Below are 15,221 nucleotides of genomic sequence, written 5' to 3'. Positions count from 1 at the left end.
TTGTTTGTTTGGTTTTTATCGAGATAGGGTTTCTCTGTATAGCCCTGGATGTCCTGGAACTTACTTTGTAGATCAGGCTGGTCTTGAACTCAGAAATCCGCCTGCCTCTGCCTCCCAAGTGATGGGATTAAAGGCGTGCGCCACCACTGCCCAGCTCTTCTTTTTGTTTTCAAGACAGGGTTTCTCTGTGTAGCCCTGGCTGTCCTGGAACTCACTCTGTAGACCAGGCTGGCCCTGAAGTCAGAAATCTGCCTGCCTCTGCCTCCTGAGTGCTGGGATCAAAGGTGTGTGCCATCATAACCAGCTGAAACCTGATTTTTATAATGGACACTGAGAAAAGCAGTTTGTGACTTAGGGATGTTCCCAAATACCCCAGGAATGTAGATAGTGAAGATATTTTCCTTTCTTTCTTTTTTTAAAAATTTTTAAAAAGATTTATTTATTATTATATGTAAGTACACTATATCTGTCTTCAGACACACCAAAAGAGGGCATCCAATCTCATCACAGATGGTTGTGAGCCACCATGTGGTTGCTGGGATTTGAACTCAGAACCTTTGGAAGAGCAGTTGGGGCCATCTCTCCAGCCCTCTCTTTCTTTCTTTTTCTTTCCTTCTTTCTTTCTTTCTTTCTTTCTTTCTTTCTTTCTTTCTTTCTTTCTTTCTTTCTTTCTTTCTTCCTTCCTTCCTTCCTTCCTTCCTTCCTTCCTTCCTTCCTTCTTTTGGTTAGGCTTTTCAGGACAAGTTTCTCTCTCTCTCTCTCTCTCTCTCTCTTTTTTTTCAGGACAAGGTTTCTCTATGTCCTTCCCCTTCCTAGCACAGGGATTACAGGCATGCGCCACTACCCCAAGCAATTTTTTTTTTTAAGCACAGGGTTTCTCTGTGTAGCCTTCTCTGTTCTAGAATGCACTCTGTAGACCAGGCTGGCTTTGAACTTACAGAGATCCTTTTGCCTCTGCCTCTGCCTCTGCCTCTGCCTCTGCCTCTGCCTCTGCCTCTGCCTCTGCCTCTGCCTCTGCCTCTGCCTCCCCAGGGATTAAATCTATGCATCACCACTCCCTGGCCTCTTTTTGTTTTTGTTTTTTTTTTTTTTTTTGAGATAGGGTTTCTCTGTGTAGCCCTGGCTCTCCTGGTCCAGAACTCTGCCTGCCCCTGCCTCCCTGCTGGTATGAAAATTATGTGCCACAATTGCTCTGCTAATTAGGTGAAGGAATTTGTGATGGCTGGTAGGAACAGTGTAGAAGAGTAGTCAGTCCAGCTGGACAGGAGAAGCACAGGAGAAACTTCTAGAAGACAAGAAATGAAACAAAGAGACTTTGAAGGAAGAGTCTAGCTATCTGTGTGGAGAATCCAACAATCCTGTGATAGAGACAGACAGGTCTATGGGAATGACGCATGCCGGCTTTGGCTGCTGTGGAGATGGGGCTCTGCCTTAACTGATGGCAGGAAGCCTCTGGATCCTCTGGAAAAAGCCATGCCATATGCTAAGCATCCCCCCTTGCACAAGCATCCCCCCCCCCCCCCGTGTACAGCATCCTCCCCCCCTTGTGCACAGCATCCCCCTCCCTCGTGCACAGCATCCCTCTCCCTCGTGCACAGCATCCTCCCCCCTGTGCACAGCATCCCTCTCCCTCGGGCACAGCATCCCTCTCCCTCGTGCACAGCATCCTCCCCCCTGTGCACAGCATCCCTCTCCCTCGTGCACAGCATCCCTCTCCCTCGGGCACAGCATCCCTCTCCCTTGTGCACAGCATCCTCCCCCCTGTGCACAGCATCCCCCCCTTGTGCACAGCATCCCCCCCTTGCACAAGCATTCCCCCTCTCCTTCTGCACAGCATCCCCCCCCCTTGTGCACAGCATCCCCCCCTCCACGCCTAAGCACTCTCTTCTCAGGGCATTGATTCCAGATCCTCGGTGGCTCTGGAAGGGTCTGGGGCTTCCTCCTGGGCAGTTTAAGTCAACAACTCTCGCTCTTGCTCACAGGGAGTCTAGTAGACTTTCTCAAGACTCCCTCGGGCATCAAGTTGAACATCAACAAACTTTTGGACATGGCAGCCCAGGTAAGGAAATGGGCTGGGTATGGCTACAGGTCAGGGAGGTGAAGACTGGTGGTGACCTCTTCCTGGCCTGCAGATTGCAGAGGGCATGGCATTTATTGAAGAGCAGAATTACATCCATCGTGACCTTCGGGCTGCCAACATCCTGGTGTCTGACACGCTGAGCTGCAAGATTGCAGACTTCGGCCTGGCGCGTCTCATTGAAGACAATGAGTACACGGCCCGGGAGGGTAGGTGTGGGCTAGGGCGGAGGTCCAGGGCCTGCAGCAGGGAGGGTAGGTGTGGGCTAGGGTGGAGGTCCAGGGCCTGCAGCAGGGAGGGTAGGTGTGGGCTAGGGCGGAGGTCCAGGGCCTGCAGCCGGGCGCTCGCACACCAGTAGACTAACCTTGCTTCCCTCTAGGGGCCAAATTCCCCATTAAGTGGACAGCGCCGGAAGCCATTAACTACGGGACCTTCACCATCAAGTCAGATGTGTGGTCCTTCGGGATTCTGCTGACCGAGATCGTCACCCACGGTCGCATCCCTTACCCAGGTGAGCACTCTTTAAGAGAAGCAAGTCCCAGTCTACAAAGGAAGAGGAGCAAATCCATCCCTTCCCACTTCTACCCAGGCTCTGACTCTGAAACTTCTCTTTGCTTCTCTTCCATCCGCTTGAGCTTGTGACTGCAAAATCTCCTGTTAGCTGCTCCATTTCCTAGCTGGCTTCCGTCTCTGCGGTGAGAGTCCCCTCACCTCTCAAAACCTCCAATTCTTCCTTGCTTCAATATGGCACAGGCCACCTAGTATGCCAGAACATGGCTGTCAGAGGAGGTAAAACCTTCCTCTGTGTGTGTGTGTGTGTGTGTGTGTGTGTGTGTGCGTGCGTGCGTGCGTGCGTGCATGCATGTGTGTGTGTGTGTGTGTGTGTGTATGTACGAGCACATGCCTGAATGTGTGCGCATGTGTGTGTGTGTGTGTGTGCGTGTGCATGTACGAGCGCATGCCTGAATGTGTGCGCATGTGTGTGTGTGTGTGTGTGTGTGTATGTGTGTGTGTGTGTGTGTGTTTGGTTGAAACAGGGTTTCTCTGTTTGGCGCTGGCTGTCCAGGAACTTACTATGTAGGCCTGACTGGCCTCAAAACTCAGAGATCCATTCATCTCTGCCTCTAAAATGCTGGGATTAAAAGTGTGCCACCAGCCGGGCGGTGGTGGCGCACGCCTGTAATCCTAGCACTCTGGGAGGCAGAGGCAGGCGGATTTCTGAGTTCGAGGCCAGCCTGGTCTACAGAGTGAGTTCCAGGACAGCCAGGGCTATACAGAGAAACCCTGTCTCGAAAAAACCAGATCCAAAAAACCAAAAACCAAAACAACAACAACAACAACAACAAAAAAGTGTACCACCATTGTCTGACCCCTGGCTTCTTTCTTTCTTTCTTTCTTTCTTTCTTTCTTTCTTTCTTTCTTTCTTTCTTTCTTTCTTTCTTTCTTTCTTTCTTTCTTTCTCTTTCTTTTTCTTTCTTTCTTTTTTAAAGATTTACTTATTATATATAAGTACACTGTAGCTGTCTTCAGACACACCAGAAGATGGTGTCAGATCTCATTTACAGATGCTTGTGAGCCTTCGTGTAGTTGTGGGATTTGAATTCAGGACCTCTGGAAGAGTAGTCAGTGCTCTTAACTGCTGAGCCACTTCTCCAGCCCAACCCCTGGTTTCTTAAATCTGAGATCAGAATAGTGCTTAGGCCACACTAAGCCATTGCTAGTTATCACTCTGGGTACATTATGTTGCCTCTGAGCCTCAGTTTCCCCATATGTAAAACATGAGTCTTTGTGAAACACTCTGTTTTTGTTTTTTTTTATTTTGTTTTTTTGTTTTGGTTTTTTTCGAGACAGCGTTTCTCTGTATAGCCCTGGCTGTCCTGGAACTCACTCTGTGGACCAGGCTGGCCTTGAACTCAGAAATCCGCCTGCTTCTGCCTCCCAGAGAACTGGGATTAAAGGTGTGCGCTTTTGTGAAACACTCTTGACAGGTGCATGGGAGCTGCTCAGGGAGCACTGCTCCTTCCCTGCTGAGACTTCACAGCTCAAGAGAGAAGCCGTGTAGGCCTCTCCTTCTCCCTTAGCCCATGTTCAACCATGACGGGTGGGATTTTTATTGAATGTTTATTTTTTAGTCATCAGGGTTTTTTGTTTTTGTTTTTTGTTTGTTTGTTTTGTTTTGTTTTTTGGTTTTTCAAGGCAGGGTTTCTCTGTATAGCCCTGGCTGTCCTGAAACTCACTCTGTAGACCAGGCTGGCCTCAAACTCAGAAATCTGCCTGCCTCTGCCTCCCAAGTGCTGGGATTACAGGCGTGCGCCACCACCGCCCGGCTACCGTTAGGTTGTTTTTTGTTTTTGTTTTTTTGGGTTTTTTTTGTTTTTTTGTTTTTTTGGTTTTTTTTTTTGAGACAATGTCTTATGTAGCCCAGGGCTGGCCTCTAACTCTCTATGAATCTGAAGATGTCCCCTGAGCTCCCAATTCATGCTTCTACCTCACTGGGAGGTGCTTGTATTACAGGCATGCGCCTGCATACCTGAGGATCAAACCCAGGTCCTGTGCATGCAAGGTTTAAGTGCACTGCCCCTGAGCCATGCTTCTAAGCCTAGGGGTGAAATTTTTCTAGAAGAAATTTGATAACCTCTGTGGAAAGAAAGTGCTACAGAAAAGAGTAGAAGGTTATAGAGGTCAGAGGTCAGATTGGCAAAAACTTCCCCTAGACCCAGGGCAACAGGCACTGACATTTGATCCCAGGAATGTGAAGGCACTTTGAATCAGGTTAGACTCCTCTCACAGTCAGGGGTAGAAGATCTGCCAGCTCTGGGCTTGTCCTATCTCACAGCCCAGTATTCACCTCCTGTGCCTACGCCCAAAAGGTAGAGATATAGAGATACCTCAACACTGCTCTGTCTGTGGCTTTCATCCTGAGTCCTGACTACCCCATCATTGCTATCAGGTAAGAACAATCTCAGGTACACCTTATAAAAGAGCACCCCCTAGTCAGGCACCCCCTAGGCCTGACCTAACCTTCTATGCAGGATTCATTCCATCCTTCTTATAACTCAGTGAGGAGGAAGGAGGATTCACTCTTCTAGAGGAGGTGACTCAGTCAGGGTCCTGTGGCTGGCATGTATGTACCGGAGCATGTATCCGCACTATAGGTGTGGTCCTGATGTTCATTCTGCAGGGAATGATAGTGTGCTTTACCTCACTGAAGACTAGCATCAGTTTGGATTGGTAGTTCCATATTCTGAACCTCACCTGTGTTGGTCAGCATTCTATTACTAAAAACAAAACCAATCACACTCCTGAGACACTCCCAGATGACCCAGAGGGTCAAAGCATTGCTGAACAAGCCGGATGACCCAAGTTAGATCCCCGGTATTCATGTAAACATAGGAGAAGAGAACCTGCATTTGTCTGTCTGTCTGTCTATCTATCTATTATTTACTTTTGATTTTTGAAGTCAGGGTTTCTCTATATAGCCCTTGGCTCTCTTGGGACTCACTTTGTAGACTGGGATGTCCTTGAACTCACAGAGATCTGGTTGCTTCTGCCTCTGCCTCCTGAGTATTAGGATTAAAGGCATGGTGGCCTGGCTGAGATCTCATGCTTAAAAGTTGTTGTCTGATTGGGTTGGGGAGACTGGAGAGATGGCTCAGTAGCTAAGAACACTGTCTGCTCTTCCAAAGGACCTGGGTTCAGATCTAGGCACCCATAGAACGGATTACAGCTATCTGTAATTCCAGTCCCCAGGAATTCAGTGCCCTCTTCTGGCCTCCCTGAGTACTGCACACATGTGATATATATACATATAAAACACACTTATATACATAGAAATAAAATTTTAAGCTGAGGTAATGGCACATACTTTAATCCCAGCAACAGGTGAATTTCTGAGTTTGAGACCAGCCTGATTTAAAGAGTTCCAGGACAGCCAGGGATACACAGAGAAACCCTGTTTCAACTCTCTACCAAAATAAAATAAAATAATTAAAAAACCATTTTGCCAGGCGGTGGTGGCGCATGCCTTTAATCCCAGCACTTGGGAGGCAGAGGCAGGCAGATTTTTGAGTTCAAGGCCAGCCTGGTCTATAGTGAGTTCCAGGACAGCCAGGGCTACACAGAGAAACCCTGTCTCAAAAAAACCCAAAAAAATAAAAAGTAAAGTAAAATAATAAAATTAAAAAAAATCCTTTTAAAATAGTTGTTCTGTGACCTCCACTTACGTGCTTTGGCCCATGTGTAGGCCCATACACATCACACACAAAATTAATAACAATTAAGTAAATAGGATATTTTTTAAAAGAGCATTATTGTTAATCCCAGAATTTGGGAGGCAGAGGCAGGCAAATCTTTGTTTGAGGTCAGACTGGTTTACATAATGAGTTCCAGACCAGTCAAGGCTGGATAGTGAGAAACAGTCTTTTTCCTTTTAGTTTTTGTTTTCTTTTTTTTTTTTTAAGATTTATTTATTATATGTAAATACACTGTAGCTGTCTTCAGACACCCTGGAAGAGGGTGTCAGACCTCATTACAGATGGTTGTGAGCCACCATGTGGTTGCTGGGATTTGAACTCAGGACCTTTGGAAGAACAGTCAGTGCTCTTAACCGCTGAGCCATCTCTCCAGCCCTTGTTTTTGTTTTCTTGAGACAGTGTTTCTCTGTGTAACCCTGGCTGTCTTGGAACTCTGTAGACCATGCTGGCCTCAAAATCACAGAGATTCACTTGCCTCTACCTCTCAGTGCTGGGATTAAAGGTGTGCCACTACTCCCATCTTAGATCCCATTTGTTTGTTTGTTTGTTTGTTTCTTTTCTCTCTCTCTCTCTCTCTCTCTCTTTCTTTCTTTTTTTTTCTTTTTTGAGACGGGGTTTCTCTGTGTAGCCCTGGCTGTCCTGGAACTCACTCTGTAGACCAGGCTGGCCTCGAACTTAGAAATCTGCCTGTGTCTACCTCCCAGAGTGCTGGGATTACAGGCATGCGCCGCCATCACCCTGCTCCGCATATTTTTTTAAAAGATTTATTTATTATTATATGTAAATACACTGTAGCTGTCTTCAGACATACCAGAAGAGGGCATCAGATCTCATTACAGATGGTTGTGAGCCACCGTGTGGTTGCTGGAATTTGAATTCAGGACCTTCAGAAGAGCAGTCATTGCTCTTAACCGCTGAGCCATCTCACCAGCCTGGTGGTGTAGATCTTTAATACTAGCACTTGGAGCTGAGGATGGTGGTACACGTCTTTAATCCCTACACTTGGGCCGGGCGTTGGTGGCACACGCCTGTAATCCCAGCACTCAGGAGACAGAGGCAGGTGGATTTCTGAGTTCGAGGCCAGCCTGGTCTGCAGAGTGAGTTCCAGGACAGCCAGGGCTACACAGAGAAACCCTGTCTCGAAAAACCAAAAAAAAAAAAAAAAAAAAAAACCCAAAACCCAAAATCCCTGCACTTGGGAGGCAGAGGCAGGCAGATTTCTGAGTTCAAGGCCAGCCTGGTCTACAGAGTGAGTTCCAGGACAGCCAGGGCTACACAGAGAAACCCTGTCTTGAAAAAAACCAAAATCCAAAACCCAAAATAATAATAATAGTAATAATAATAGCACTTGGGAGGCAGAGGCAAGTGAATCTCTCTGAGTTCGACGTCAGCCTGGTCTACAGTTTCTGAGTTCATAGAGAAATCCTATCTCAAAAACAAACAAACAACAACAAAAAAAGAAAGAAAGAAAGAAAGAAGATGGATGGATGGATGGATGGATGGATGGATAGATAAAAAGATAGGAAAGGAAGAGACTGGAATCAGCTTGGCATCCGCCTGCTTTTAGGTTTCCAAAGATTAAAGGCTTGACGTTGCTTCTCCCATCAACCTTCCAGGAATGACCAACCCCGAAGTCATTCAGAACCTGGAGCGAGGCTACCGAATGGTGCGACCTGACAACTGTCCGGAAGAGCTGTACCACCTCATGATGCTGTGCTGGAAGGAGCGCCCAGAGGAGCGGCCCACGTTTGACTACCTGCGGAGCGTTCTGGATGACTTCTTCACAGCCACGGAGGGCCAGTACCAGCCCCAGCCTTGATAGGCCTTGCGGTCCCAGGACCCTCCCAACCCCTTTGCCCTGGCTAGGACCGGTGGCATTCTTGTGCCACATGCACGACGCCTGTGCACACATGGACTCTGATTCTGTACATGAAGCCTGTGCGTGGGCTACACATGATGCAGCTTTTGTCCCGTACACACATGTGTAGTTATGTGGGTTCCATACATGTGTCTTCTACCCATGGAACATGTGAGTCTAAGCCTTGGTACCACCTAAGGTGTCTTCCTGGACCATTCCATTTCCTGAAACTATAGAGAGGAGAATGATGGATGCGTGTCTCTGTCTACCACTGCCTCTCTGATGGCCTCCGAGAAGGCCCTCTTTGTGGGCTGCCATCCAATCTAATGTCTCTGTGTATTCTATCTTGGTGCCTAGCACACACCAGGAGCTCAATAAAAGTCTGTTGAATTAAGGAGGTACATTTTTCTACTGCACGTGGCAGATAGTGGGCGGTCAGATGATGGAGGCTGGGGTTGCTGGTGCATCGCCCACACTAGGTTCTCCTGCTCCGAGTTGCCAGTATCAGTACAGGATAGTCCACCTGCCATCTAAGTGTGTCTCTTCACTGAACATGGGAAGAACCATTATCACGTGAAACGTACGCTGTGAAGCCCTGGTGGTTGAGCGTCAATCTACCCGAGAGATGAGCGCTGGGGTCTGGGACGTCACCACTCAAACCATGAGCACCATCTCACCTCAACAAGCCTAGTTTATTGAACACACAGCATAATACTGGGCATCCAGGTCCACTAGAAGGAAAAGACATAATTGTCGCATTCGTCTGCTCAGAGTAGACTTTTTTTTATAGGAAAAACCAGGTTCAAAAGTTTAAAGGGCAAGGGGAGCGGTTGGCTCACTAGGCAAAATATTATCAGCTAACCTTTAAGCTGATTGGTCCTGAGTAAGGTAAGGGGTGGGTGTGGTTGGATGGGTGGTGAACCGGAGAATTTCAGAACACTGAGATAAACTGAGAATGAGTATTATAACCATAACATTTTAGCTTATTAGTAGCATTCCTCGGTCTCTCTCTCTCTCTCTCTCTCTCTCTCTCTCTCTCTCTCTCTCTCACACACACACACACACACACACACACAAGATATCAAGCTGCCAAGGAGTGGTGGAGCTCACCTTTAATTCCAGCACAGGAAGCAGAGACAGGTGGATCTTTAAGTTTGAGGCCAGCCTGGTCTACAGCACAAATTTTAGGACAGCCAGGATTACATAGAGAAGAAACCTTGCCTCAGACACCAAAGGGGGGGGGGGGAAACACCATACAGAAAAACGGTTTGTGGATCACACAAAGACAGCACTTGAGACAAGGTCAACTCTCTTTGCAGATTTATTTTTATGTCTGTAAATGTTTTGCCTGCAAGTATGTATGTGTACCGTGTGCACACCTAGTGCCTTCAGCAGTCAGAAGCAGATGTTGGAAATAGAGTTAGGAATGATTGTGTGCACCTTGGGGTGCTGGGATTGATCTTCTGCGAGAGTAACAAGTGCTCCTAACATCTGAGCCATTTCTCTAAGCTACCATTTCATTTAAATGTGTGTGTGTGTGTGTGTGTGTGTGTGTAAAGATTATTCATATGATCTAAAAGGTTAGATCAAAGCTGCTGCCCCTGTAGAACAGAGGAGCCACAGCTTGTATCCTATCTAGAACTTTCCCTAAGATGCTCCTAGCATGGAGCAGCCCAAGGTAGGACAGTACAACAGGATTTGTTTCCTAAATTATGGCTTTATTTCCAACCTAGCACTTCTAACTGGCCCAAACTCAGAGATCTCCTCCCTTCGAAAGCCTGGCATCTCTTTCCTTTAAAGTCTGTAAGTATAAGGAGTTTCCTTTGTTCTGTTGACTCCTGCCAGATCTCTTATCCTAATTTCCCTGAGCCAGGACCGCCCAGCATTCCTAATGGACATTTCACCCGAAAAACAAACAAATTTCGAGGGGAGCCAAGTGGGCCACCCTGAGTTGGGGTGAGAGTGAGGATAAGTGAAAGACTGACATTTTTACAAAAGTGTGTGTGTGTGTGTGTGTGTGTGTGTGTGTGTGGTCTTGGTCCATGACTACATACCCACCGCAGAGTCAGAGGACAACATTAGGGAGTCAGTCCTGTCTTTCTTACCTCCTAGGTCTTGGGCAGCAAACTCATGTTCTCAGATTTATTTATTTATTTATTTATTTATTTATTTAGAGACAGAGTTTCTCTGCGTAGTCCTGGTTGTCCTGGAACTCACTCTGTAGACCAGGCTGGCCTCAACTCAGAAATCTGCCTGCCTCTGCCTCCCAAGTGCTGGGATTAAAGGCATGTGCCACCATCACCTGGCTTCATGTCCTCAAATTTAAGAGCAAGGACCGTTACCAACTAAGCCCATTTCACTGGCCCAGGCCAGTGTTCATTACCCCTCTAGTCCAACCTCACTTCACAAGCCTAAAAGGTCAGTGTGAGTGAGCTACCTCCCTTTTATACACGGCCATCTTTTTGTTTTTCTTTTTACAGCTACTCATTTGAAGGATCATATTTAAGATGGGTGTGGTGTCTCATGCCTGAAACAGGAGGATCAACAGGAGTTTGAAGCCCTGCTGAGCCACATAGTGATTTCTAGGGCATCCTGGGATATCAAAACCCAAACTAAGTAAAGAGCTACATTTGACTTCAGCTATGTTTTTTAGGATTTATTTACTTGTCACGTATCTGTGTATGTGCCTGCATGAACTTCTTTGCATCATTGCTGTGCAGGAATAGTTGACTCTGCTGCTGGGAGCCTAACAGAGCAGTGGTCTCTTCTTTTTCTTTTTTTTTTCTTTTTTTCTTTTTCTTTTTGGTTTTTTGGATTTGTTTTTTTTCTGAGACAGGGTTTCTCTATGTAGCCCTAGATGTCCTGGAACTCACTCTGTAGACAAGCCTGGCCTCGAACTCACAGTAGTCTCTTCTTAACTGCTGAGATATTTGCCTGCCCCTCCAGATATATCTGTTTGTCCTTCGGTTATTCTTTTGATACAGGGTCTCAGTGTAGCCTGGGCTGACCTTGAACCCTAGACAGGCTTTGGCTAACTTCCACAATGTTTCAAAGTAGTATTGATAGCTACCCGTTCCAGGCCCGTCTGAGGCCCTAGATTTTATGGTAGATAAAATTCTCACAAAGGCCAAATGGGCTGGCAAGCCTGTGTGATCCCATGAGGTAGCACACCATCGTCTAATGGAGCTGGAGGCTGGAAGGTGAGTGAGTTCAAGGCCATTCTCAGTTAGTTACACAGGGAATTATGAGACCATGTCTAAAAACCAACACATGCACACACCCACACATAAACATTCACACACATGCAACATGCACACACTCACACATACATACATACATGCACACACTCACACATATGCATACTCACACATATCTACACACATATACACACACACATGCACACTCACACACATACCTTCACACACATGTACACAGTACATGCACACTCAGTCACACACATACCTTCACACACATGCACACATGCACACAGTACATGCACACTCAGTCACACACATACCTTCACACACATGCACACATGCACACAGTACATGCACACTCAGTCACACACATACCTTCACACACATGCACACATGCACACAGTACATGCACACTCAGTCACACACATACCTTCACACACATGCACACACACGCACACTCACACACATACCTTCACACACATGCACACATACACACAGTACATGCACACTCAGTCACACACATACCTTCACACACATGCACACATACGCACAGTACATGCACACTCAGTCACACACAAACCCTTTGATACCTTGCAGTGCTTACATCTTTTTGTTTTGTTTTGTTTTGATTTGGTTTTTTTGTTTTTTGAGACAGGGTTTCTCTGCCCTGGCTGTCCTGGTACTCACTCTGTAGACCAAGTTGGCTGCGAACTCAGAAATCTGCCTGCCTCTGCCTCCCAAGTGCAGGGATTAAAGGTGTGTGCTTACTTACATCTTAATAAGAGAACATATAGAAAAATATATTATAATATAGACTGAAGGAAAAATGAAAGATGGTCATGTTTTGGGGAAGAGTTATGAATTTTCCATGTTTTTATTAGTGCATGTGCCACAACTTTCAGGACTGGTTTTTATCCTTCTACCTCATAGCTCCTGGGGATCAATTGTAGGTCATCTGGCTTGGAGACAGGTGAGCTTTTGCCCACAAATCCACCATGCTGGCCCAAGAGTTACAATTGCAAGGACATCACTAAAGTGGTGGGGACTTTTGTGCTCAAGATGGAGAACCGTAGAGTCTCATGTATGCTTAGCAAATACTCCACCATTTTTCAACATTAGGGTTACCTCCTGTCCAAGATGGATTTGGTTTTTTTTTTTTTTTTTCAAGGCAGGGTTTCTTTGTGTTGCCCTGACTGTTCTGAAACTCATTCTGTAGACCAGGCTGAACTCAGAATTCTGCCTGCCTCTGCCTCTGGAGTGCTGGGATTAAAGGCAGGTTTTTTTTGTTTTTGTTTTTGTTTTTTTTTTTTTTAAGAAAAAAAACTGGCTCAGGCAGGCAGTGGTGGCACACACCTTTGATCCCAGCACTTGAGAGACAGAGTCAGGCTGATTTATGAGTTTGAGGCCAGCCTGGTCTACAGAGTGAGTTCCAGGACAGCCAGAGCTATAGAGAAACCCTGTCTTGAAAAAAACAAAAAACAAAAAACAAAAACAAAAAAACAAAAACAAAAGAAAGAAAGAAAGAAAGAAAGAAAGAAAGAAAGAAAGAAAGAAAGAAAGAAAGAAGAAACAGGCTCTTGTTTTGTGGCCTTGCCTTACCTGAACTCATTAGCTTCCTATATTTGGGTCCCGAGTGCTGGGATTACAGACATGCCCTTTAGGTTTCAATAAAATGTTTACTTTTATTTTAAAGATAAGTAAATTCACTTAGCCAATTTATAAAACTGGGAAGATTTTATATATAAACTCTAGATCTGGGCTGTCTCTTGAACAATGAGAGGTTTGGTTTCCTGGGGTTTGTCTGTTCTAGCAGAGCAAGTACTGGCCATGTTTAGTTGGAACATGAATTTTCTGTCCCTGTCAGGGTCCCTTTCACCCACTACTAGCCTAAGTCAAGTGCTAACAGCTATTTATCACCAAACCTGGTGCTGCTGTTCTCAGGATAAAGAAGAAAATGAAGAAAGAAAATTAAAATAAAAATAAAAGAAATCCGAGTTTAAAAAGTTAAGTTCCGAAATGGCTGTATGTTCGATTAAAAAAGGGAGTGCTCATGTGTTCCTATAAGGATGTTAAAAGCTCCAGGTTTTAAAATGAGCAAACAAACAATACCTGAGCCATGAGAGTATAAACTCATTCGTTTATACCACCTGCCTGGCCTCCGAGGGCATGTAAGGTTGTAAACGTTGCTCTACATCTTACAAATGCTTCAATACCTATGACTTCATTCCGTGGCAGGCACTGTGGACGGCCATGGAGCTGGTAAACTTTGGGGGTCGTCTTCTCTCTACACTAGCAAAGATGGAAAAGGAGTCCTAGAAACGCTAAGGAGACCCTAATGCCAGCAGGGAAGCAGCAATGCAGAAATGAGTCTGTTTCCTGGCCCTTTGCTCTAACACAGCCTCGCGATCACTAAAGGCCCCAGTGCAATTTCCAAGGGAGTAACATTGTGCATACAAGGACTGGGTGTTGTGCAAGCCTCAGTCCCAGCTCTTCTCTTTCTCTCTCTCTCTCTCTCTCTCTCTCTCTCTCTCTCTCTCTCTCTCTCTCTCTCTCTCTCTCGCTTTGGTTTTTCAAGACAGGGTTTCTCTGTGTAGCCCTAGTCGTCCTGGAACTCACTCCGTAGACTCTCAGAAATCTGCTTGCCTCTGCCTCCCAAGTGCTGGGATTAAAGGCGTGCGCCTTCGCCGCCTCCGGCCACCTCCGCCGCCCGGGCAAGCAGATTTCTATTTCTGAATTCTGAGGCCAGCCTGGTCTACAGAGTGAGTTCCAGAACAGTCAGGGCTACAAAGAGAAACACTGTCTTTAAAAACAAAATCAAACGAACGAACAACCCTCCCTCGCTGCTCCCCCCCCCCCCAAAATAGGCTTTCAGTTTAGAAAAATTAAGTTCTGGATAGGTGAGATGGTTCAGTGCATAAAATTGCTTGCCACCATGTCTGACCATGAGTTCAATCCCCTGGACCTACAGATCGCCATCTCAGGCCTGCCCCACCCCCACCCACCCCTTATACGTGCCATTACATAAGAACTCTCGTTCCCGTAAATCAAAAACAAAACACCAAGTCCTGCTACTCTGTCATGGTGCTGGGGCATGTAGGAATTTGTCTTATTTTAAAAAAGAATATGTACAGTTGGAAATGGAATTTAATTTGTAACATTGAATAGCTCACAAAGACCTGAAGTTCTTCAGCTTTCGCTGTAAACTTTTTTTTTTTTTTGAGACAAATTTTCACTATGGAGAGCAAGCTGGCCTCAGTTTACAGAGATCTTCCTGACTCTGCCTCCGGAGTGCAGGGATCAAGGACATGGCAACCACGCCCAACTGAAAAGGAGCTCTGACATTAAAGAAAAGTCCATCAGAACTTGCGAACACGGAAAGGTCTTGCCCCACTACTGTAGGTCTCTGGATATTTTCTTTCTGTTCCTTGTCATTCATTTCTCTCTCCCGGGTTCTAATCCAGACCAAACCTAGTGTTTTAGCTACGTGACCTTGTGCAAGCATCTTTCCCCGGGAAGCCTCGGCGTATTCTCGGTAAAACGAGAAAGTTGGCCTCCGATCTTTGCACACGCTCCCAACTGTGAAGCGGGCTGCAGAGTTTGTGGAGCCAACTCCCTCCCGCGGGACTCGATGGTACGGCCCCAGGACTTCACGACCCCTCCGCGCCGGACTTTGGTACAGACCCAGGGGGCCCGCGGTGGCTTCTCTAAGCTGCCCTTGCTCCCCGCCGAGTTCCGGGCCCGGCCCCGCGCATGCTGATTGGTCAGAGCGAGGCCCGGGCTGTGTGGCTATAGGCGAGTCCGGAGGGTGGGCGGGGCTTCGAGGCTGGCCCCTCCCC

At 46.5% G+C, this 15,221-nt stretch overlaps 1 protein-coding gene across 3 annotated transcripts in view; it reads left to right on the top strand.

Annotated features, from left to right (window-relative positions):
• Lck (LCK proto-oncogene, Src family tyrosine kinase) overlaps positions 1-8,582 on the top strand; it is a 29,157-nt gene extending 20,575 nt beyond the window's left edge. For all 3 annotated transcript variants that reach the window (XM_052177465.1, XM_052177463.1, XM_052177464.1), the window contains exons 10-13: positions 1,983-2,059; positions 2,133-2,286; positions 2,457-2,588; positions 7,947-8,582. In XM_052177465.1, coding sequence (XP_052033425.1) covers positions 1,983-2,059; positions 2,133-2,286; positions 2,457-2,588; positions 7,947-8,149 — 566 coding nt within the window. In that variant the 3' untranslated portion in view covers positions 8,150-8,582. The remainder of the gene's footprint in view (positions 1-1,982; positions 2,060-2,132; positions 2,287-2,456; positions 2,589-7,946) is intronic.
• The last annotated feature ends 6,639 nt before the right edge of the window (positions 8,583-15,221 follow it).

The sequence above is a fragment of the Apodemus sylvaticus genome, chromosome 3 (genome assembly GCF_947179515.1).
Source record: "Apodemus sylvaticus chromosome 3, mApoSyl1.1, whole genome shotgun sequence".
Taxonomy (NCBI): domain Eukaryota; kingdom Metazoa; phylum Chordata; class Mammalia; order Rodentia; family Muridae; genus Apodemus; species Apodemus sylvaticus.
This window is presented reverse-complemented; position numbering and strand designations above follow the sequence as displayed.